The sequence below is a fragment of the Tauraco erythrolophus genome, chromosome 7, assembly GCF_009769465.1.
Source record: "Tauraco erythrolophus isolate bTauEry1 chromosome 7, bTauEry1.pri, whole genome shotgun sequence".
NCBI lineage: Eukaryota > Metazoa > Chordata > Aves > Musophagiformes > Musophagidae > Tauraco > Tauraco erythrolophus.
The window spans coordinates 25,962,159-25,987,922 of record NC_141471.1 but is presented as its reverse complement, the minus strand read 5'-3'; the positions used below and the strand labels follow the sequence as shown (position 1 = coordinate 25,987,922).

The 25,764-nt window shown below is 44.6% G+C and overlaps 1 protein-coding gene across 1 annotated transcript; it reads right to left on the bottom strand.

The window, feature by feature from the left end:
* Positions 1-23,715: 23,715 nt before the first annotated feature.
* On the bottom strand, positions 23,716-25,512 carry FZD1 (frizzled class receptor 1). The gene has a single exon (XM_009991991.2). The coding sequence runs from the start codon at positions 25,510-25,512 to the stop codon at positions 23,716-23,718; it is 1,797 nt and encodes a 598-aa protein (XP_009990293.2).
* Between the last annotated feature and the right edge of the window lie 252 nt (positions 25,513-25,764).

Sequence of the window (25,764 nt, the reverse complement as noted above, 5' to 3'; positions counted from 1 at the left end):
TAAATGGCTTTAAAATTATCTTGAGAAATACAATTGCAACATATTAAAAAGGTTGTCACGCATGAAAAATCACTCTTCTCCAAAAAGGCAAACTTTTGCTCAGACCAAATGAATAGTTTGGCTAAAACACGCCAAAAGGCACAGAAGTCCTGCTCTTTTTCCTCAGGTAATGCTTTCACAGAAAATAAATGGGTTGTTTCCTGGAGAAGACTAGGTGAAACATGAAAGCCAGGCAAGTAGATGGGGACAGTAAGGAAGCAACAGAAAAGGTAGGAAAGAGTGGATTTCAGCCACGAAGAGTGTGCTGCTGATAAGGTGGCTTCCCCGACATAGGGCCAATGCTGTCTTTCCAACACAACCCTGTGCAATCAGACATGGAGCTCCTGTAGGCTGTGGGGAGACACAAGTTCACAGTTTTGAACAGTAAAATTAACCCAACCACTCCAAGCTTGCTGTTTTCCTTCTCTTTCAACTTGTGCTCTACATTTGTAAACACTTTTGTGGGAGTGAATTGCTGTTCCTTTCTGAGCAATTATATGCAGCTGCTTTATTTCTGAGCAGGGTGGACTCAGTGCCACGTGGTGTCATCGTTGGTCTCCCTGCTAACCAAAGGGTAGAGGCAGAGGGCAGAAAAAATGTGATTTGCATTACAGTAGCTCTTCGAGGCTTCCCACTTTGCCCGACTCAGGACAGGGTACCAAGGCTCGTCCAGCGGCTCTCCTGCTGCCTGGGGTGCACAAAAGGTGTCAGCAGAAATGGGCAAAGATGGGAAGCGCTGGTGGTGAGGAAGGGAAAAGAGACTAAATAGACTCATCTGATAACTGGAGATTAATATTGCTGCACAATCATAGTTTAGAAACAATCTGCATCATTTTCATGTAAATTACAGATGGGCCAAAGCTGAGCCCTCCCATTGGACTGTCTTTTGCCACCTGGCAGGTCAATGGCCCAGCTGGGGATAAAACCCAGGGGTGCAATCCTCGCCCCTCCTTCAGTCTTCTGCTGGATAAAAGGGCTGGAGAAATGTAAAAAGACTTGAAAAACCTTGACTGTAGAAAGGCAGGGCTTTCTGGGCAGGTGCACTGGTCCCAGAAGATCTCCTGAGACTCTCCAGCACTGGAACTGTGCAGTGACCTCCTGGTGGGACAGTGTTTGGGCACAATGGTGCACAGAGATGCCGAGCAGCCCGTGGGGCAATCCAGTAAGGACAACATAAATCACACTGACCTGAAGCTGCATGGGAGCCTCTACAAACCCAGAAGAGGAAAGAGTATTTAAGTTACTTCACCCTGCCTGACTTCTGGGCTGAGCCTCTGCCTAAGTCAGCATGATTCAGCTCGTGGGTGTGAGTGTGTGGGTGTCAGTACTGAGCACTTGATTTCTGGTACCATTTTCTGCTCAAAGAGCTGTTCCCGTCTCACTCGAGGAAGAGGCAAGTATGAAGTCAGAACGTGCTACCTCGGGATGCTGAAGCTGCCAAGGGCTGGGCAGTGCCCATGCGCTTACCTTCACATTGTCCAGGAGGCTCCCTGAAGCCTTCTCATCTCACATGGAAGAATCCTTACTCACAGCATCTGCAACTAGCGATTTGTTTACAGAACAGCTTTCATTAAATTTTGATGAAAATTCAGTGTTGGCAGGAACCACTTTTCTCACTACCAAGACTGCCTTTTCTCACATAAAATATGTCGATGGCAGCCAGTTAATTACAGCAGGCGTTCTAAGCCTAGGAACGAAGTGAGGAATGCAAAAGTGGCCACGGGAATTCAAGGGAGCAATATTAATTGAATTATCCTAACTGCAAGCAGAGGCATGATCTCTGGAGTCTCGCTGCCACAGAACCCCAGAAGGGTCAGGGAGAGGTGACCTGGTCCAGCTGCCAGCTCCAATGCAAGGCTGCTGGTGCTAACCTCATCCTGGCAGATGTTTGTCTCAGCGGTCCTTAGCTGGCTCAGTTACGGAGATCCTGCAGCCTGCTTCTGCAACCTTGGTCTTGCACTTACCTGCCCGATGGTGACAAACAGTCACTTCGGTGCCTGGCAGCTTGAGTGTCCAAATCTTCCTTTGAGCTCAGGCCCACCTTTGAAAAACGTACTCCAGAGTTTTACTTTTTCCTTTTGAAAACCAGAAAACAATCTTTTCCCCAATAAGTTGCATTTAAAGTATGATGAGCTTCACATCCTCTTTTAACTGCTCCCCTGATTTTTGTCCCTGTGACAATCCTTCCTGCCTCCTGTAATAAAGCAGGAGGTGTGATATAAACAGCAAACCAAAAGCAAACAGCAAGCATAGCCCCTGCCTGGATGCTCTCTCTAACCACTGGTCTTAAACCTCCACTTTTCCAGGAAGAACACTTTTACCAAGTGCCTTGTAAAACAAAGGAATATGAACCCCTCAGCAGCAAAGTGGTCAACTTATCAGGGGGACGACAGTGGGAATGTAATTTCTATCAGTAAGGCTGATTCAACCTTTTCTATTCATGAAGAATTTGATGGATTATGTGAGATCAAGCCAAGCAAATGCACACACCATGACATTAATGCAGTAAGATGTTCTTTGGCAGCTTATCCCTAAGTACCTCTGCAGGACTATTAGGGCGCTAGCAGTGTTGTCCAAGCCTACAAAACTCCTGATGACCGTAAAATGGAGATATCTGAAACCGTTGAAGAAGTGTTGCTTCGGCTGAGTGGAGCACGTCACTGTCCAGGGAAAGGCTGCTTTATACCTACCCTAATACTTCTACTGAGTGGAAATTAAATAGTCAGCATTGTGCTGAAAAATACTGGCTTTGCTGCTTAAAGAAAATATATCTCCCTTCCAGGAAGGGACATATGGCTACATGCACCGATTTCAAATCAGATGCAGAGGTATAAAGAGAGTATAGATCTGACCGAGACGGAGGTTGTTACACTCCAAACAAAACAAAATCAAACAAGAGGGGTTTCTGCCTTCTGCAGCCAGAAAGACAGAGCCTGCAGAAATTATAACACTGCTGTGACCCATTGCATCAATAACCATTTCCCCTGGTATCCCAGCTGCCTGCTGGATTTATCTCTTGTCTCTTGTCTTACGTTTAGTCCGTGAGAAATCTGGGAGCGAAACCATCTTCTCTGTTTGGACAGGAGGCAACAAGCTCTAACAGTGTTAACTGCTACCCTAATATACAATAAAATACAATAACAATCACCGCATAATGACTGAATATCGGGAATGATGGCAGGGCATGCTGCTCCTTCTGGTAGCAACTGATGTTGTAGCAAAATTGAGTAATCATCATCTACTGTTGAAAGGAGCAGAAAAGGCTAGGTCCCATATTTATATCGGTTGGGGTGCTCTCCAGTTTATCTGTGAAGTCAGGCTTGCAGGCTCTTGAAATGTAATTTGGGAGATAACTGGATCAGTTCTTCCCAGCGGATGTAAAGCAATGAAGGCTCTGACAAGAGACAAAGGGAGAAGGATTTGGTGACTGAAGAACATAAGTTCCAAATTAAACACAAGAAAAAATAAAGCTCAAAGACAGGCTTTAGGAAGGAAGGGGTTAGAAAGGCAGAGATAAAGGAAAATAAAGAGATATTGTAGAAGAAGCATAGCTGTCTGTTGGAGTGCATGTTATTGGGCATGGAAATGAGAGGAGATGTTGTCATTCCATTTTCTGTGCACTGAATCTTTAAATGTAGATGACTGTTTGTCCTTGCTGTGGGGGCAGCTCCTAGACAGCTGCTGTCTTGTGTTTCATTGAAGATGCAGAATAGCACCAGAGCAAGATGGTTTCCTCCTCTTTGCTGATCAGCAACTTCTTCTAAAATTATTTCATTTTTACTTTTTTTTTTTTAAATGTTCCCCTTCTACAAGAAACGAAAGCAATCTAGTCTGGAAGATATAAGTGTCAAATAGATATATTCTGTCAAATAGAAAAATTCGTCGTGTAGGAATTGCTGACGATATGATAGTGCCAGGTATCTACAGCTAATCAGTTAGAACCATCCCTGCTGCCGGATGGTACTGGGGTTGTTTCACCCACCAGGAAGACAGGACCACAGGATACACAGACACCCACGTTGCAGTATAACATACACATCCAACTTTCTCCTGCCCCTATTTGGCTTATCTCCATCACTATCCAACCTCAAAATCCTCAAAATCAAAACACGCCATCAGCAGTCAGTTCAGCACATCATGCCCTGAACTGCCGTCAGGATGACTCGGAGTGCAGCTTTTCTTGTCCAATTCTGTTTTGAGAGTGCTATAAATCAGTGGGGTCATGGTCTCAGCTTTTGCCTTGGCCTCCCCATAATATTTCTGCCTACACATTGCACACCGCAATGCACTGTGCACGTACATGCCCCGTCTCTCTCTGAAAGTCTCTGCCCTTTGCATAATTACATGCAAATGGGGTCACTGTACCACAGACCTTTAACTAGCATTAAACCCCTCAAATACCACTTGTAGTAGAAGATCCTAAGGGTTATTCTCATTCCACCGTGAACTTATTCAGAAGCTAAACCTCATGCATATATTTTTTTTTTCTAAATACGCAATAATAGCCAAAGTGCACACTTTCATCCATTAACCTCATGGTTAAGATCTCCGTTGATGGAGACAGCACAAAACTCACAGGGTTGAAATCTAACCAGAGTTCAACTTGTGTGCCTCAGTGCAGTTGAATGCGTAGAACTGGGCACTAATTTTGACTCACGCACGTGAAAGAGAAAAGCTGTGTAAAATGTACTTATGACTATGGAGGAATTATACATATGAAAAATTACTGTGGTGCAAGTCTATCCATCAAGAAAACGGCAGCCTATGGAAACTGTAACTTGCAGCCCCCTTCTTCCCCATCAGTGACGTGAACTGTTTTGAAAACGTTAAGTCTGACCACTCACTACATTGGCTCCCTATAGAGCTTCTCTTCAGATTTATGCTCCCATTAAACGGCCTAAAAAATTTGTGGAGACAAGGAATGTACTTGACTACTGAATTACTGTGGCATGAAGGATCTCTCTGTAACAAGAAATAATGTCTTTTGTGCAAGACAGAGAGCTTTCCAGGAAGCAGAGCCAATGCAGCGGACATCATTTGAACTGCCCTGTGCATTTGACAAGGTCCTTAATCCACTTCCATTAGTAAAAAGAAAAAAGGGAAAAAACAAAGTAAAGAAAAAGCGTATAGTCTCTAACCCTCCAGAAATGTCTACGTACATGAAGAGAAAGCAAAACCAGGAATGGCATGTGACTCGTTACTTTCTGTCCCCTCAGAAAGCATTCAAATGAAAGCATTCAGCTACAGTGGTGCATGGCATATAAGAGCTTGAATAGAATAAAAAAGAATATCTATTAGTAAACGACATACAAAACAAAAGGAAATGTATGGCCTTTCAACCTCTAGGTCAGCGGGTCAAATCCAGCTAACATGAGCAGTGATGGAGGTCATTGCCATCTGAGGGCTTCGCAGTCAATATGAAGTTGGCTTCTGAGCCATGAGCCACGACATCAGGACTGTAGTTCCTTCCCAAGAAATGAAGGTATAACATTGTTTTTGGAATCCTTTGCTCATTTAAATGCCAACAGCATTAATACTTGATAATTCCTGGTAAATGCACGTACATCTTGAACGCTGGGCTACCTTCCACCTTATGCAGCGTTATTGTTAAACAAGGGTGCAGTAAAAATGCATTTGGTTTTACATCATTTAACAACTTGTTTTCAGTGGTACAAACAGCCATGCGGGATACAAACTAGTGGAAGATCAGATCACACTTGTCATAAAACTTGTCAATCAATTGAAGGAACTCTGGTACATTTACCTTTAATTAAAAAAAAATAAAATTGGAGCGTACTTAACAATGGCCCTAAAAATATCCAAAACATTTAAGGAAGGAGAATCAAATGTAAAAACTCAAGTGACTAACAGCAGTCATGATTATAGTTTTAGAGGCGTACACAATCAGTCCTTCGGACTTTCTCATTTTAAACATGACATAACATTAGATAATTTTCTAAGTATCTCCAAAATATGATTGGTTTCCCACCATGTTTTTAAAAATCAATAATATATTTTCAGCTACAAAAGGCTTTGGAGAAATTTACTGGGAACATTGAATGAAGATGGGTATTTCCATTTTTTAAGAGATTTTTACAGTGCTGAATTTAAGCCAGCATATGCAGGCTCTTGGTGGCAAGTAAAACATTCACAACTATAAAGAGTAAGAAAGGTAACCAAGCTTTTCAAGAGCAAGTAAACTTGGGTTTGCCTCTGCAAAACCCATCCGTGTCACACATGCGATGATGAACAGTAGGATGAGCTTTTTATGTTTTTCAGAATGTGAAAGAAATCCCATTCAATTACATCCCTTGTCAAAAATACACATTTAGAAACAGAGTTGGAGCCCAGAAAGCGAGGGAGCAATGTACTTTAAAAAGAAAGGTTCTGCACATCACACTCTAAATAAAACACGCTTGTACTGGCAACCTACTCATGTCAGCAGGACAGCTCTTGCATGTGTGAACGAGTCAGCAGAGGATCTGCACAATCAGGCCCTACGTGGTCATGGCACTGAGTTTAAAGAGTTAAATCAAATGAGTGCGAATTTCACATTGGAAAACACAGTCACTCCTAACTTCCCCGCAGGAGATGCGAGCGGGGCCAACCCAACCGCACGCCTGCTCCGTGCTTCCTCTGACCCACCAGCACGGCCACACGGGACCGGGGACAGTCCTGCCCATGTGCCACTGGCAGGACACAGGCTGCAATCTTCTTCTCTTTTACCACAGTCATTACTTTTTGCCATGTACGTCAAATATTGGCATTGCGATACTACTATGCCACCGGGTACTTCTCCAGCATCCTTCCTCAGGGTTTGCATTTATATCCTCATCGCCCCATTCACAGATCACAGATCCAAAGTAAGGTCGTGGCAGGAGTTGGTAGCTCTGGCTGGCACAGCAGCAGGATTATCTGCCTGCCCTCCTTATGCATCACCCAAAAAATTGTTCTCCAAAAGAACCAGAGGAATGCAGGCACATTATCCTCCCTTTTGAGAGGAGTGATCTTAAAATGCTTATTTTTGCTCAGTATTCTGACCTCCCCAGGCAATTTCATAGCGTGGAGTATTTTAACAAGAATTCAACATATGATATGAGGAGGACAATTGTATTTTTTTTATCAGTGAGAAGCCAAGTGAACAAAGGATATACTGCTGGTTCTAAAACGAAACTGTCTTTGGTACCTGCAATCAGGAATACTACTGTAATACCAGGGTGAATTAACCCATCTTTCCTCTGACAATGATCTTTTCTGTACAGTGTTTTATGCTGCAAAATTTTAGCAGCACTTATTTGATATACACTTAGCCTTACACAGTTTCCTTGGCACAGATTTTCATCCTTCTACCCCCATATTTTGAAATGTGTTTAGCAATTTATTCTTGACTCTATCTGTATCACTTTTTAATTACGGATTTTGATCAGGAGTAAAAAAGCATTTCAGTCACAGCCAACTTTAAATTTGCCCAGTGATACTACACGTTATCTACGGGAGGACAGGTGTGAGGGGAAAAATGGAGGGAAGCCAGATAAATTTTGCTTGAAGGAGGTTTCGTTTTGCAAATGACGAAATTCACGCAGTCTGAGATAAAGGCACGAGAGCCAGGATACACAGGCTTGAAGACCCAATCTGGCCCCTCTTACAGAACCCATCAGCCCCATCAGAACAGCCGTGGGTTTTACTGCCAGGCAGTTTGGAGATTTACAGGCTCTCAACCTACACTGCAGCGACGGTGATCAGAAACTGCAAAGAGAAGGCAGAAGTCCAGCCCCATGAGGCGGCTTGAAGAGACGTTGCCTTCGTTCTGCGGTAGACAAAGCATCAAAGTGCCCTGCAAGAAACTCTGCATTCTTTCAGCCACCCTGGAGGTGATATTATTAAGCTTAAATCCAATGAGAAACTGCTCTGCAACATGAGTAAGGGCTCCACAATCCTGTCCTATATTTTTCTTTCTGGAAGCCATTTTTTAATCTGTCTGTAGATGAGGGAATTAAATGCTAAATTTCATCTCCTCCTCCTCCACTCACATTGCAAGGCTTATCTAATTCATGTTTATGTGAAGCCTGATTCCCCTGCTAAGTGCTGCTACTCTCCCACCCAATTTGGCATACAGTGAACAGTGCACAAAATAAATTTAATTGATTTGTACAGGTATTAAAACAGATCGTCATCTACACAGATTTGGAAAGCAGACACTGCGTGTTAGCCAAACGGATGATGCAAACTACAATTATTTACAAAGGGTTTCAGAGAGCTGGGTATTAGCAGGGAGGAGATCATGTTAGACAGCAAAAGACTTTCACATTTATCCATCAAATGACAAAGAAGGTCCAAACTTAATCGTGAGATGATTTGTATTTCCAGGAATGATTGACTTAAAACATCAGCGTGGCTATCAAGAATCAAATTTTCTTACAAAAGCACTTGATTTAGCTATTCCTGCAAACCGTATGCATGCTGAAATGCACCCATCTCCGGCACAGATCAGAACTTTCCAGTGCAGATCAGAACTTTGCATCCAGCCGCGACCGCAAATAAATGCCTCACCCAGAACATACAACTGAGCAAACACATGCAGCACCAGCTGGATATTTCTGCTTAAAATCCACGTCTGCCCACGTGGAAGAAAATATTGACATACTGGCATATGGCTGATAAATATGCAATGCAAATATCACCAAATTGCCACCTCCAGCATGCAATTAATAAAGGAGATCTCTAGGAGGGCAAGTTAACAGTCATCCTCTGTCCTGGAAAGGTTGTTATCCAGAATATTTGAGAATACTGTTACCTGTTCAGTCTGCCCCTTTCTGCTGCCTCTGACCACGCTTCGGTGTAACATGGGGACATCAGGATGGTCATCAGCTCACGGCACTGCTCTGGGCAATGCTGGATGCCCGGGAAAGAGTACAAAATCAGCAGATGCACACAGCCATCTTCAAGTGCAGCATCCACAATGACCGTACTTTTATATTAAATGAAATTGTGGAATGAAATGAAAAACCTTGCCTGAAGAAAAAGGAAGCAAGACGTGAAGATGTCAAGTCAAAGACTCCCTTTTGTGCACGGAAGGGGGAGGTTGTTTTTCCAAGGGCATGGGACGCTTTTACACAACTGGGGCTATAGAAACAGCAAAAGAAATTGTATAGCGGGTTCTTTAATCAAATGTCTATGACAGCTGAATTAAAACATTACTTAATGCAGTTAGCTCTGAGATTTGAAGTTTGTTTCTTTTTGTTCCACAGCCCAGGAGGCCACTCTTTTTTTTATGTCTCCCCGATGTATGAAATCACTGCAGCGTCCCTTACACTGCTTCAGGAATAACAAAGGCTGGAAAAATACTTTTTGGGCTAATAAACTCATAGCTGCCCTGAATTTTTTTCCCATCTATACTGAACACACAGTCGAACAGACTGCTCTCCTTATTCAGCAATGATCAGTGAACAGCTCTGACCAACCCCCTGTTGTTTCAGCTGATTTTGAAAGATGTCTTTTAAGAACAAGGTAAACTCCAAGAAACTCTCTCCTGTGAGTTCGATGCTATTGCACAATTACAAACATCGTAGCTTCTTGGCTTTGATTCAGAAAAATACTTCAGTGTCTGACTTCAAGGGGACTTTTCATACACTTAATGTTAGTTGCTTATATACACAAACATCTGAGCACAATGTGTTAGCAATAATTATTGTTAAAAAGCATTCAAAAAAGGTTGGACTTGGTGTTCAAATGCTGAATGATCCAAAATATTGATTATTCTATGGTACAATAAAAACAGAAAACAAACCAGCAAACACTTCCTGGCAACACTCTGAAAAATATTAATCAATTCTAGAAAGGGATCAGCGCTTATTTCATAGTTATGGAATCGATTTTATATCTACATAGAATTTTTCAACACTGAAAGCCTCAAAGGGCTTTATAGACCAGGACTGAATTTTATCTCCCAGTTATAAGAAACATACAGCTGCTATTTTCCAAACCCTGGTCCAATTTCTAGCAAGCGTCTCCTTAGAACTAGGTCAGTCACTGCTTTTGCAATGTATCATCTGAAGTATCATGTGCAGGTCCAGTGCAGACCTCTCCCATCCTCTGGCCTAATCCTACCTGCGTGTTTCTTTCTACATGTTTCCTCCTTAGCCAATGGAATAAAGGAAACCTGATCAAATTTCAAAGAGTGAAATACTGAATTTATTAATAAAAAGAACAAAAGGAAGATTGATTGTGGTGGACTCAGATTTTATCCAGAGGTGTCAGGGGTATTAGCTTCAGAAATCAGTGAACTAATAATAAAAAATCTTGTCAAATAAAATCTTACTGCGAAATTAAACATTTCCACTGAATTTGGAAAATAACCTATTATTATGTAGTCCTAGAATCCCGAAAATAATGTCATATAACCTTTAGTTGTTTCATTTTTAAAGTATTGATTTATGGTACTCACCACTGATCTAGTCTTATCTTACCATAATTTTTTAGGCAACAGTTATTTCCACAATAGCCCTTCTTCCATGGGCAGAGATGTTTGTACTTTTATTATGGCTGAAGCGTTGAGTGCACCTTTGCCAGGACAAAGTAATTACATCTAAGGCACACCTGATCCAGCCTAATTAGGACAAAGCTACAGAACTGAAACGCATTCTCCTTTCCTCCTGGCAAATCTTAAACCCACAGAGGTGTTGCTTCAGGTAAATATCTCAGAGCCTTTTCAGTTTCATTGTTCACCTATCTATTTGCCATTACAGAAAGACAATGTCATGGGAGAGAATTTAAAGTATTTTTTGGAGACCAGGCAACACAGAACTGGCCTGATTTTGTTTTTCTGAAGTTACTTGGCACTTCGGATCTCTAAATAAATATAAAGTCATTCACAATCAAACAGGCAAGCGAGAAATGACAAGTGTTTTGACAGTGCTCAAAATACTTTGAGGTATTTTTAGCATATTTCTGAGTCGTATTAGCTTAACCTGTAATAGAATATAAATGAGCCCATATGGCAGAGATGTAATTATGTTCCATGTGAGAAATCCCTGTGGTAGATTTGGGGAAAAAAACTCACCACATGTGCCTTCTGGAGGGCACGATTTACACATGATTACCTACTCATTTGCATTGAGAAGAATATGAAGTAACACAATGCTAACAACACCGTAATGAAAAGGGCAAGCAAAGACTCCAGATCCCTGGGGGTGCTGATCCCTCTGACTGACATCCAGTTAGGAGCAGGGAATTTGTCCCTTTAGGGAGTACATTTTATGAAGCGATCTTTGATTATGTGGGCACAGTAATCATGAGTCTTAATTATTATTACTGTGAGAGAATGGGCTACAAATCTCCAGGGAACGTCTCTGTCACAGATACTTTGCCGGCGAATGCTGAAAATGAGTGTTTTCCCAAGGATCATTTTCATTCCAACCTGATATTTAGCTGAAGTTTCTTTGACTACTAGTCATGAAACATTAAATATAGATTAGAGGCAGAGAGATGTTGAAAGTTAAAATTCACCGGAGGTGCACACCCGTGCACTTGAGAGACAGCCCCAAATGTTGTCCAGATGTTGTAGCAACAAGGCTGAGGGTTCCCAAGCCGCGGCACAGCCACAACAGAGGAGAAAGTGGATGTTTAGCATTCCACCGGCCTTCTGTTTAGTTTACTTGTAGTGTATTAATTTAGCAGAAAGTCCTAACAGCCTGTTAGTGGTAGATGTTACCAAGTGTACACTACCCTGAAAGAATGAAGAAATTCTTTTATAGCAATAAAGGGAGTAATTCAAAGCATGTAATTGATTTTCCACATTTTCAAACTGTGATAAGACGAAGCTTTAGCAGCAGAAACATGTGTTTGCAGTTTTGTCAATGTTCTTCAATGAATGAAAAAAAAATAGGAACCTAAAATTTATTGGTGAGATCGTTAACATGCATTGGGCATTTCAGTGGCTATTGAAGCACTTGCCAAAAGCATGTCATCTTCTAAGCAGACTTGGAGGTGGTAGGGATTGGGTTTTGCCACAGGACACACTTTTGTGATTATCTAAAACCATTCTTTTCCAGGAGGAACACGACGGAAGAACATCAAGGCATTCTTAAGGAGCTATTGTCACATTTATGTGCTGTCCTCCTTTACATCTCCCATCCCTTTCACTCGGAGGGGCAAAGTGATAGCAGGGCAGGGCTCTGCATTCCATCTAGCTGCTGAGCAGCGTGGTTTCTGACACTCATGCCACTGCCCCCAGTCTTCACAGCAGTTGTTAGGATGCTCCCTGGGACTCCCCATGAAACTCCCTGATGATGTCCACCAGAGGAACTCGGAGCAGAACCATCCAAGCAATTTCTGAATGCCAGGCAATGCATTTACTGCAGGATGGCTGGAGAAGGCTCAGGTGAACTCTCCCATTGACAGAGTTTAAGTCCAGAAGGAACATTTAGAATTATTTAATCCAGCCTTTTGCCTCAGAAAAGACACAGAATTGTACCAGCAATAACTGCATTACATGTAACAATTTCATGGTGTGTAAGAGCTTATCTTTTGGGAAGATAGCTCGTCTGGATTTAAAGGCTTCCACCAAAACCTTTGAATGTTTCTCTCATTCAGCAGTTTTACTGTTAGAAATGTGTGCTTGTTTCCATATTAACCACGTCAAAATTCACTAGTGGGTTTCAGAAAGGTTTTTGGGTTTTTTTGACACCAGAAAGAAGACAGCACAGAGTGCCAGGACCAAACTAAAGAGCCAAGCACCAGGCACTTGTCATGATGCTTTGAAAAGAGGTCACTTACCTGTCCTCCAAAACTTTACCATTTCAGTCTTCTTCCCATCTCGCATTAGAAGAAACCTAAGATGCTTAGTAGTTCTCTTGTGAAAAAAGGATATATCCTCAGAATAGCCTATTTATCAAGATATACAACAGAGATACGGAAAATTTGAGTCCTATTTCCACTCTCTCGGCCTTGAAGCAGGCATGTGGACCCAGACTTTAAGTCCCACTGGGCACGCTAAGCCCTGAACTGCAGACTCAACTACCATTGCATTTTAATGAATACTTGTGGAGAGCGATGCAGGCTGAGATGGTGACACTCATCATGACCCATGGGAGAATGGCAAAATTTCCAGTGACTGAGGTAGTTATGGTGGAGAAAAAAGCAGATGTTCATGTCCCCACATGTCATTTGCCCTGATTCTTGTGTTAGAAGACTTGCCAAAGTGAGAAGGAAACAGTTTGGAGGGATGCCTGCCCACAGCCAGGAGGGAAGAGGGTGTTTGCAGTATCGGAGCAAGGAAATCATCTTCTGGCATGGTGAGGAGTTGGCAAGGCTGACTGAGAATCAAACAGGGCAACACTAGGGCAGGGGGGAAAAAAACCCTCAAAGACTAGAAGCGAGCTGATTCATGTTTACTCCCTCGGGACAGCACAGAGCATCCCCCACAGTGGATGACTTCATAGGTTTGAAACCAGGTAAGCAAGCTTCAGAGACTAGGAAAGGGGGGTACGAGACCCTTTAAACTGAAATCTAAAGGTTTGAGTTTGGCAGACAATGGGAGCAACTATCGTAAGTTTGTCACCACCTCATTACCATTGGGTGCCAGGTAGCAGCAGACGACGATCTCGTACGGCTTCCTCACGGACAAACACGCAGCAAAGATCAGCATCCGAACTGAGGCAGATGCTTGTGGTTACAGCCTGGAGATGGAGGAAAGGGGACAGCAGAGGCAAGGAGTCCCTCTGGGCCTCCACAGGCAGGGATGGTTCTTCTGGAAACAGGGGCAGACTTTGCTAGTGCCCTCTCTGATAACCTCTCCCAGCACAAACAGGGTTTTTAAAAACCATGAAGTATGTGGAATGGCTGAGCGACACGCCTGCTGCTCCCTCCCCCATAGGAACCAGTGTATTTGTAGAGTCATGAGGCTTTTCTTCTACAAAACAATAAAACTAAAAAGGCAAAATACGGGTGAATTCATTCTGCTATTTAATCTGACAGCCTGGAAGAAACAGAAAAACAAACAAAATCCCCAATGGTTGCTCCATCCCATCCCTCCTCCATACGTGCCTCCTCCTTTTCAAAAGCTATGCACAGGGACAACAAAGAAGGAACATGGTTACCTTCCCCGCGGCTTAGCGGAGCCCTTTGCAGTGACCACCGCAGACACTGCTGTTTACACAGATACATTACCAGTAGCTGAACGCAACACCTCAGCTCCAGTTCTTTGCAAAGAGTTGTGCAAAGTGCAAAGAAATACCACGGATGGTGCAAGGCTCCCGTCACGGGGATGACAGGAATTGAGAGTATTCAGCTACAAATACAACCAAACCCTTGATAATCTCAGCTTTTGCTGGTTTCTACTCTCAATTTGCGCTCAAGAACCTCAAACAGAGCCCTCATGCAACAACGTTGCTCAACAGACAGCAAATTTATTTCCACTGCTTCCTAGCCTTTTTTTGTTTTGCTGTAGTTTGGAATACAATTAAAAAGAAAGAGAAAGAAAAAAGGAAAAAGATACAGGAACCGTGTGTGCTTCACTGCAAATGCTGCTGATGTAATTCTCTTTGAAGTGAGCAGCAAAACTCCTTTGGAGGTTAATGAGAACAGGATCAGGTCCCCCACACTGAACTTGCGCTGAGAGCAGATAAGATCTTGAATCATTCAAAGCCAAGCATGTTATTTGTGCAACATGGGCAGGCTGAGTCAATCTCTGAATATTTTTAATGGGTGTCAACGTGAAGTGTTAATTCCACGAGTTATGTTGTTTTGCAGTTTGCCTGTGCCTGCTCTCCGGGCTTCCTGCACGGATGGTACACGTCCTCTCACCGGCTGCGAAGAAAAGCTATTTCCAGAACTGCTGTGAGAAAAAAACTTCTGAGAAAGTATAAAATAGGACTTTTACAAAGAATTGGAAAAACAAATGATGGTAGAAATACCTACTAGACATTCCAATTGTCAGCACGCATTGAAGTTTAAGTAGTCCTGTTTCAAACACAGATGACAACCTTTTTTTGTTGTTAAAAAAAGACCCTAAAATCATAACAAGTGTTTTGTAACTGATCATTTTTGAGAAACTAATCTTGATCTCTGTTATTTTGACAAAATTGAGGAGTGAGGTACCGAAGTCACAGATGCTTAGGTAATGTCTGCCCCTGGATAGTATCTATATACTCCTACTAAATAGGATCAGAAAAACATGGAAAATATCTCGAAGCCCGATGAAATGAACTAAGCACTGTGAACAGCTTTCAGACGAGAAATCTTTATTTTTGACTTTCCCTTTTTTTGTCCCCAGGATCTCCATGCACTTCCTAAAGCATCTGAAAGTCGAGATGAAATTACAATCCTCCTGAGGCCAACGGAAGCCTCACCGTTGCCTTCGGCACAACCGGGATTTTACTCTTACTGTAAAGACATCTTAAACTGGGCCCAACTGCCCACTTCTATGGAAAAAAGTCAGCTGGAAACATAGCAAAGCCTACCACACAATTTCCTCTTCATTCTCCCCTGAGGGGAGATTTTTAATCTTGGAGTGGAAAACAGCATCCAGGGAAACCTGGTGGAAACCCTGCGGTTGCCATCCAGAGAGCAGCATTTGCCGCGGTGTTCTCCGTTTAGGGCCAGTACGTTCCACCACTCAGGAACTGCGGATCTTTGCCTTTGTGTCAGGAAGCGGAGGCTGTGCTCAGACACCATGTTACAGCTGTCCCAGCTGCAGCTCCAAACTGGAATTGGTCAGGTCACATTTTCTTACCTTTGCAGCTGAGCACCGTTTGCTTCCATTAATATCAGTATCAGTGAAGTGCCCAGCCCTACAAAATGCTAACACCTTGAGCATGCTGCAAAATTTTCTTTCACTTCCCTCAGAATTAGAATTCTTTTTTTTCTAATTATGAAGTAAATAAATAAACTACTTGCAGGCTTTTAACAGAGGGCTTCGTGCTAACAAGTGACTAATTCCCCTCTCTGTTCTCAGAAAATAAGCAACACTTTCACCATCACAAAGAAGTACTGAAAAGTTAACAAGAGTCATAGCAAAATCTGACTTTGATGAGTTGTTGCTTCTGCAGTTCTTTTCATTTATATAAATATTTTGAGAAGCCCACGTTGAGGTTTTGTATTGGCTTTAATTATTTTATTTCCTCTTTAGATGCATTTGTAGACGAGTAGGCTATAAATGAAACACTCATTTTCCTGCAGGCAATCATGAAGGTATGATTGCACCCTTTTCTTCTCAATTTTACGTAGAGCCAATTTATCGTAATGCACAGTAGTATTTGAACAAGTGGAAAACCCTTATTTGCTCACACTACATTCTCAGTACTAACTCAAGATCAGCTCCTTGGGGATAGTGTTTGTGCTTGTATTTAACAGTAAAATGTCAGGAATAAAGAAGCTGTCAAACAACTTGAGAGTAAGTCACTTCTCTATTTGGACAGCAATGATTTTGTGATGAACATGATGAACGCTGCACAGTGAGTCCTCAAGAGTAAACTGAGACCTGAATGAGTTATATTCTGGCAATGGTTAGAGCAAAGCAACTTCCAGTGAGGTTATCAGAGAGGGCACGAGCAAGTGAGCAGCAGAATATGAGCCACAGAAGGTCGGCCAAGGATGTTGTAACGGCACATAGTGCCTGTAACATCCTCCATCAAACGCAAGAATTAAGCACAGCCAGGAGAGCCTCCACCCTAGGTAGGTGGGGGAAAAACAAAAGAGCCAGCACATTGCTTGGGCAGCCAGGAAAATGAGCCAATTCAGCACAGCCCCGGCAGCGCAGCTGCCAGGAGACATGCACAGATTTTGCAGAAGAACACAAACGTTACCTCTGAGGCAGGGTGACAGTCCAGTGCCCAAGACAGAGCAGCAGGCATTGAACCAGTGCTGGGCAAGCTGCTAGGGGGGACTGATATGCTCTTGTCTCCGTAAACAGATTGCACGCTCCTGTGGCCATCAGTGCTGTCCTTAACTTCTGTAGTATGGTAGTGGAGGTCAAGTTACCAGTAACAAAGCAATAGTAATTAAATGAGGGAGACGACACGACAAGTCACACAGCATCAGTGAGTCATACTGTTAGTCTCGTTTAAACACAGCGATGATACTGAGTCACAGAATGGAAAACAGTTATAAAAGATCTGAATTATACAAAGAAGTATGCAAGAAAACACCACCAAGACATTCCACCTGAGGGATACAGGCCAATTCCATTTTTCTTGTGATCTTTGTCACCAAACTACCCTATGATAAATGATTTTTAAATTTGTGCTGTAGCAAGCGATTAAGGCGAGCCAAGTTACACCAGAACTAGACAAAAATACCATTCTCCGTCACCCAAAGGGATCCTGGTGGTACCGTAATGTGGACAAGTTCCACCTATCGTGCTGCACTCTGACATACACTAGCTTTACATGTTAGCATTGGATAATATCTTATTAAACATTGCAGACCATTAATAATGCACCTATCAAAAGTCAGCTAATTGCAAATAAAAGTCTTATCGCTTCGCTATTTCTGAATAAGGTATCTCTAAGACAGTCCATTAAAAATATTTATCAACACGGCTGACACAATTCAGTGTGTTTACATCAGAGTTTAATGGCTATTGTGAAGTTTCCACCTTAGTGTAGTTCAATCACGTCCACACTTTCACACACCGCAACAAAGCCTTGGCATACTTGGACAAGGCTGTGGGGTCTCAACCCAGCAGCACTTCATGTGAGGTCAGTGGCTGAATGCGGGTCTCACATTAAGCGTTGTCTCACTAGAAAACTGAAGTTTATTTATCCAACCTCAACATAAGCAACTTAATGCTGCTGATTTGAATGCAAACAAGGGCAAGACCTCATGCCTGGAAGACTCTCTGATGTGGTTACACTGGAAGTTTAGACTAAACAAAGTTGAGATTTGAAACACAGTTGTCATGGCCTACAAAATCAGCATGTTTTCTTAAAGTACTTAATTTTTTTAAAAGCATTGTCTACAACTAAACTATCAAAGTGGTATTGCTTTTATCCGGAAAATGTTGCACTTGCAATCACACATTGCTTATTAAGACCTATTTCACTAATTCACTGAAATTTCTCCCATATGACAGAAATGGTATTTGCTTCTCCATTTAGTGACCTCAAATGACTAAGTAAAGGCGCAGAGTGAATTTCAGTTGGCAACTAAATACAATTATGCCTTTCTTTTTTTCTTATAGAGGATAGTATTATCTGGTCTGCTTTAACACTTGCACTGGGCTACTCTCAAATGAGTATATGGCTCATAATCTTGCAATGTGTACAGGACCTAATCCTGGGGTGGTTAGTTTGTCCTTAAGTAGTTACTTCACATTTTATAGTGTTTGGAGACTTCTAAAAACTAAACTGTGAAAATTAAAGCTTCAGCATTAAGTCACCAAGCCTTGCTTCCTAAGCCCACCAACTAATTTTTAAAATTATGGTACTACTATTTCAAATTGATTAGAAGCTTCAGAACAAAACATTTCTCTGGTGACACTTCCACACTGTAAACACACAGGCAGCAAGAGGTTCAGTCCAAAACAAGAAAAACAAAGTTCCCTTTCTCCATACAAGTGTGAATCATTGCCTAAACCTTCCAGCTCAACTGATGAACAACAGAGGCAAGAGATTTACAAATATGAGAAACCTCTACAGCTATGGACCAGAGCGCAAGACTCACGACTAATGGGACCAGGCAGATAACGGACTTGCATTGTTAAATCAACCTTCGAATTCAGAATCCATATGATCCCTTCACTCTGTATAACATGCAGAGCAATGATGCTCTGGGTTCAACAAATGCAAGCAGCAACTAACACAAATCTAACAGAATTTTAAGGAAGAGGGTGCTGACTTTCAGAACTGATTTTGCACGGAATTGCTACATAGTCCTGTAGTGCTGTCATTGTAAACAAATCAAATAAAATGCAATTTCAGTGGCTGAGCACTAGAGGGTCAATTTGTGATGAAAACAGAGCCTTACCTCAGTTTCCTTATTTTCATAGGTAAGCACTTAACCTTACCACCTCTTCAGCTGTCATGAAAAGTTTTGCTAGTTGAAGCTTCTTCTGAGGCCACGCAGCACTGGGATGGAGGAGGTGTGTCACACAAACACAAACTTTTTGCGAGATACCCTCAACAATTTTAAACTATGCATGTCACACCCAACCCATGATTGCTTTCTCTGATCAGCTGCAGGGTGCGCACCTTTCCAAAAGGATCACCCTGTCAGTCTGGAAGTTGGCTTTTACGACTGAGAGTGGCAAAAGACTGATGAGGTACTAGCCCGCAGCCCATTTTGAAAAATATATATGTATATATATATATGTATATCCTGTACATATATAGCAGCCTCTTCTCATGTCTAATTATCATCCCTTTGAATAATACCCAAAAAATGCAAATACTGTCCATTTAAATTAAAGGAATCCTCAGCACCACCGGTGATTGTGCTCTGCCCAGCAGCAGAAGGGTGGGCATCCTGGTGTAGTGGAGGGTTTCCCTGCCCACGGCAGGGGGGTTGGAACTAGATGATCTTTGAGGTCCCTTCCAATTCTAATCATTCTATGATTCTATGATCCAGAGGGCAGAATTCAGCCTTGCCACTCAATTAAAAAAAAACAATACTTCTGAAAGTATATGCATCACCAGAAATTTGGGGCAATACTATATGAACAAATCAGAAATCCTTCCCCTTCCCAACAGGATTTGTTATGGAAACAGCATATAATTTCATTCCAATATCACAAATTTGCCACTACATTAAAGAGCATTACTGTTACTGAAGGATGAACGGTAAATCAGCATCTCCAGCTCTCCAGGCTACAGCCCTCTTCAGGGGAACGGTGATTCAGAGTGCCCCCTCATTTCGGGCTATAAATATATCCCATGAGAGAAAGCAAAGCTGTTGACTAAGGAATGCCTTAAGAAGTACTGCTAACCCAACAAACTTTGTTATACTGTAGTTTTGTTCTGGTATTATCCTTCTTGTCAGGGACAAGGGAACTGGGCACCACTGCTTCTTTACACACAGTGATACTTCCTCTGGTAAACATGGTGCATCGATTACATAGACTGTGCTGTAAAAAATCCTATATAAATTCTCTGGAGCAATGGATAGATTTGTTTTTAACAGTGAGGTAAAACATTAGTGATGACTGCAATTTACCCATGCAAAAGACACCTTTGATTCATATTAATGAAGAGTCTCAAATACCTTATGTGTTTGTATAAAGTATAAAAAGGTGAGTCATACAGATAGCACCACAGCAATCAGTAATGACTGTGACCTTTGCAAATTACCGCACTGTGAAAGTTCACAAGAATTAGCAAGCCAAAAAGCAGGGATTTGCTTTTTTAAATGATTTTTAAACTATCATATTGCACTTTCTAGTATATTTATTAAAATAACCAAGATTTAACAAGGAGCTGCAGCTCTGCAATCTATGAAAAAAAATCCCAAAGAACTGAAGGGAATCCATATCTGCTGCAAATCATGAACTGCAAATATTAACAACATTACTTCATGTAGAAATGACAGTTCCTTTACTCATCTTTGAAAAGTATTTTTTAAAAAATTGGTCCTCCCATCTCTACCATAAATACAAATTCTCTATTACAAATAAATGTGTTCTCCCATGCATAAATAAATCACATCCATTCAGATGCAAGAAAACAGATAAGTCAAAACAGCTCAAATGTAATTATACACCGACCAAAAAGAATTCCACTGCAACTGAAATTGAATGGCTTGTACTTCAGGTCATTAGTAATGAGTGCTGACCAGTACAATTTTAAATGTAAAATATATTAAAAACAAACAAACAAAAAAACACCTTGAGAAAAACGTGCAAAACATCTGAAAAAGCACGACCTACGTTTATGTAAAACAAATTAAAAAATAAGGACAAAAATAATCTATCCTTTTGTCTCACCTTATTAGATCAATGATTTAAGCTTCCCTTACTTCTCTATGGCTGTTTACGCATCACGATTTGAAAAAAGTAAACAAGCCAAAAATAATCTACATCTTCCTCCAGATGTACAGAACAAAGTGCTGTTGTAGCTTACAACACTGGATATCAGAAATCAAGTCTCATAATTAGCCAGTCTTTCCTAACAAACCCTTGCTTACAGAATGACACTTCGAGCAATGAATTAGGGGGAAAAAAAAAGAAAAAAAAAAAAGGATGTGTTGTGTTGAAAGGTTTAAGAATGTGTGTCCTTTCCATAAAGCTGAAATGCTTCCATGAACATATCGTTTAACTCCAGATTAACCAAACATTTCCTGAACAAATTCAGGAAAACAAAACTATTTTACTCATTAAAATAGTCTGACAATATTGCAACATAGTCTGTGTCATTTTGAGCAATGAGAAAATCTTTTTTTTTATTTTAATAGGAAAGGGAGAAGAAAGGCCAAGTTGAGAGAACCCTTTTCCTCAAAAAAAAAAAAAAACCCACAAAAAAAAAACTAGTGAGCTTCTTTCTTCTCCTGCCACATAGCAGATCTCTTCTTGGATTTCACACCACCAAGCATACTCTGTCAGAGATCTTGAACAGTTTACATTACTTCTTTTGAAGGATTAATCTAGACCGGCCCAGAGATAAAAAACAAAATGCACAATGAACTCCTACACAGAATTCCAGCTTGTTACTGAGAACTCAACATAAGAAAAAAGGAATCCCACACATCTTGTAGTATATACACACTGCTGTCACAGTATTCGTGTTACTCAGAGGAATACGTAAAGGGACGAGATAGTTTTTGTACAAAACCTCAATTTATTTCAGAGAAATTAAAAATATGGTATTTAATATATATAAATTTCTATTCCTCTATAAATATAGATGATCTTGTGATAATGAACAGAAATAAATGCATACCAAATTCAAATAATTTTGCATTTCAGGGTATGGTAGCCATAGATAATGTTTATGAACCTAAATACAGGCATTTGTAATATAAAAAAAGTTTAAAACAGTACAATCAGGAGAGAGGCATTCTGCTGTTTTTCATACAGAGGACTAAATATTCAAACGCATCTGTCGAAAGTTACAATTTCATTTTTAACCTTTTTTTTTTTTTGTATTAAGAAGCACAATCCCCCACACCCAGGAGCATACAAGGTAGCAGATACACTGCACACACGGTATCTTATCTTTTCACTATGCAGTTGTTATTGTACCGAAAAAAACGGGAGGGAAAAAAAAAAAGACAGCAGAGGCTCTTTAAGGTCTCACATCCCACCAGAGTGCTTAAACATTCCGGTTTTCTGTTTTCCCTTCTTTTGTTTTTACTACTGGCAAAAATCATCACACCCTCATAATGTGTAACGAATTAAACGTCAATGAATTAAAATTCAGGGGAATGGCAACGGCTCCAGTGTTTCCCAAATGAAGAGCCAGCTTATGGATTTAATTAAGGAAAAAAAAAAAAAAAGATCTGAATGCTGCGTTTTATTCCGATGAAGCTCCATTTACTGAGCTCATACGTCCCGATCCTGCTACCCCCGGCCCCGAGCGGCCCGGCAGGGCGGGGGCCGGCGGCGGCAGCACCCGCGGGGCGGGCCGGGGAGCGCCGGCGGCCGCTCCCGCTCCGACCTCGCCGCCGAAAACCGGGATTAAATGAAACACAACGAGGGGGAAGTTCGGTACATCTACGTCCCCATCCACGGCCTCAGCCATCGGACGTGCTACAGGTGCGGACGGTGTTACACCTCAACTCCTACGGCGGGACAGGGCAGCTCCTCTCACACCACGCGGTGCCCTGAGCGCACTCACTAAGCGGTGTAAAATCGGGAGAGGGCGGCGGGCAGCCAGAGCCCCAGCCCCGGGCACTGCCGAGAGGGTCTCCGCCGCACCTCGGGGCACGGCTGGATGTTGTTTGTACCCCTCCAAAAAGGGCCTGGCGGGTCCCGCCCCGGGCAGCAGGGCTCGGCTGCGCTGCGGCCGGCCGAAGCGATGCGAAGCGCCTGCCCTCCGCCATGGCCGGGCGGCTGCTCGTCCTCCCCGCTACGAGGGCGGCGGGGGTCCGTCCTCCCCGACACGGGGGCCGGGGCCGGGGCGGGAAGCGGCGCTCCTCCCCGACCCCACCTCCACCGCCACAGAGCTCCGGCAGGCCGGGAGCGCGGCCGAGCCCGCGGCAGGAGGCGGCAGCGGCAGCCGCCTCGCTCCGGGCCCTGCTGCTCGTGCAGCTGAAACTCCAACCAAAGCCATTACAAGACCTGTGGGGGGGAGAAGAAAGGGGTTTGTTTTGGTTTCTTCTACCGGCACTTTTTCCCGTCCTGCCCTACGAAATAAAAATCCAATGCCTTTTTTAAATTAAAAAAAAAAAGGGGGGGGGTGAGGAAGCAAAATCCGCAAACGGGTTAAAAGTGTCCTAAATAATTAAAAAAGTGAGATTTTTGTAATTTAAATACAAATATACTTACAAAATCTTACAGAGGCTATTTACATCCCTCTCCCCCAACCTGACAGTGCGTTCAGTTCCTACAGGAGGCAGCCCGAGAGGCGCGGGGAGGGCAGAGCCGGGCGGTCCCAGGCGCTGGGGTCCCCACCTGGCTCGTCCTCCGCCGCCCGCAGAAGCCACTCGCGGTCCCCAAAGTTTGCCCAGGCTGGATAAGGAGCCGCTTGGCGAGGCAGAGCCCCGGTCCTCCAGCCGCCCGCCGTCCCCCCGGCCCGGCGGGAGGGGGTCTCAGACAGTGGTCTCGCCCTGCTTGCTGTTGGTGAGCCTGGTGTAAAACTTTCTCCAGGAGTTCAGGGTTTTCCCAGACCAGATCCAGAAGCCCGAGGTGATGCCCACGATTAAGGTCATGAGATACTTGATCATGAAGACGGTGAAGTCAGGGCTCATGGGCGGGTGGTGGCTGCTGTGGTTGTTGGGGCAGGGGATGGCGTAGCTCTTACAGCTCTGCGTGACCCAGCTCCTCTCCCACTGTTCCCTAAAAGCTTGCTCGTAAAAATAGCAGGCAATGACAATGGTAGCTGGCACCGTGTAGAGGACGCTGAAGATGCCTATCCTCACCATGAGCTTCTCCAGCTTTTCCGTCTTGGTGCCGTCATGCTTCATGATGGTCCGGATCCTGAAGAGGGACACGAAGCCGGCCAGCAGGAAGGAGGTGCCGATGAACAGGTAGACGAACAAGGGGGCCAGCACGAAGCCCCGCAGGGCATCCACGTTGTTGATGCCCACAAAGCAGACACCGCTGAGGACGTCCCCGTCCACCTGCCCCAGGGCGAGGATGGTGATGGTCTTGATGGCCGGCACGGCCCAAGCGGCCAGGTGGAAGTACTGGGAGTTGGCCTCGATGGCCTCGTGGCCCCACTTCATGCCAGCGGCCAGGAACCAGGTGAGGGAGAGGATGACCCACCAGATGGAGCTGGCCATGCCGAAGAAGTAGAGCATCATGAAGAGGATGGTACAGCCCTCTCGCTTCGTGCCCTGCGCCACGGTGCGGGAGCCATCCTCAGCGAAGCGCTCGTTGCAGACCACCCTCTCCTCCAGCAGGAAGCCGGCAATGTAGGCCACGGCCACCGCCGTGTAGCAGCCCGAGAGGAAGATGATGGGCCGCTCGGGGTAGCTGAACCGCTTCATGTCGACCAGGTAGGTGAGGACGGTGAAGAGGGTGGAGGCGCAGCAGAGCACTGACCAGATGCCGATCCAGGTGCGGGAGAAGCGCAGCTCCTCGGGCCCGAAGTACATGAGCCCGTAGAGGCGGCCAGGCTCGCAGGGTGCCCCGCAGTCCTTCTCGCCCAGGAAGCGGTAGTTCAGGTAGGAGGGCACCTTCAGCGCCCGCGGGCAGGAGAAGCGCCCGCGGGGCTCGCCGGGCCCCGAGCCCCCGGGGCCGGCGCCCCCGCGGTGGGGGTTGCTGGTCCAGCTCTCGGGGCGCAGGGCAGGCGTGGGGGTGCCGCGCTCGGAGGCGTTTTGCCCCACGCAGAGCTCGCCGGCCCCGTGCACCGGGAACTTCTCGCAGCGCAGCGTGTCGGGCCACTGGAAGCCGAACTTGTTCATGAGGGCCTCGCAGCCCTGGCGGGCCCGCTCGCAGAGGGAGCGGCAGGGCGGCAGGGCCTGCTCCAGCACGGTGCACACCGGCGCGTACATGGAGCAGAGGAAGAACTTGAGCTCGGCCGAGCACTGCACCTTCACCAGCGGGTAGAACTGGTGCACCTCCAGCCCCGCGTCCTCCTGGTTGGTATGGCCCAGCAGGTTGGGCATGATGGTCTGGTTGTAGGCGATGTCGGTGCAGAGCGGGATGGAGATGGGCTGGCAGTAGCCGTGGTCCGGGATGGAGATGCCCCGCTCGCCGTTGTACTGCGGCGCCGGCGGCTGTCCCCCGGCCGGCAGCGCCGCCGCCCACAGCAGCAGCAGCAGCAGCAGCGGCGGCGGCGGCAGCGGCGGAGGCAGCCGCGGGCACCGGCCGCCGCCGCGCGCCCGCTGCCCGCCGCCAACTTCCCCGCCGCCGCTCGTCGCCGGCCCGCGCCGCTCGGCCATGCTCAGTCGGTGCCGCCTGCCCAGCCGGGCTCCCGCCGCCGCCGCCGCCCCGCCGCTGCTGCTCCTCCCGGCCCGAACTTGCGACTCATGAAGGGAGCGGCGGGCAGGGACGGGGCAGTCCCGGCCGCCACTCGCGCGGCCGCGGCGCGCAGCTCTGCCGGCACCGGCGGCAGCGCCCGCCGCGCCTCCGACTGCTACCACTACCACCGCCGCCGCCTCCGTCGCCGCCGCCGCCGCCTGACCATTTGTGCC

What these genes read in the sequence shown, in the direction of transcription:
- FZD1 (XM_009991991.2), bottom strand. Translation starts at nt 25,512, where the DNA reads ATGGCCGAGCGGCGCGGGCCGGCGACGAGCGGCGGCGGGGAAGTTGGC.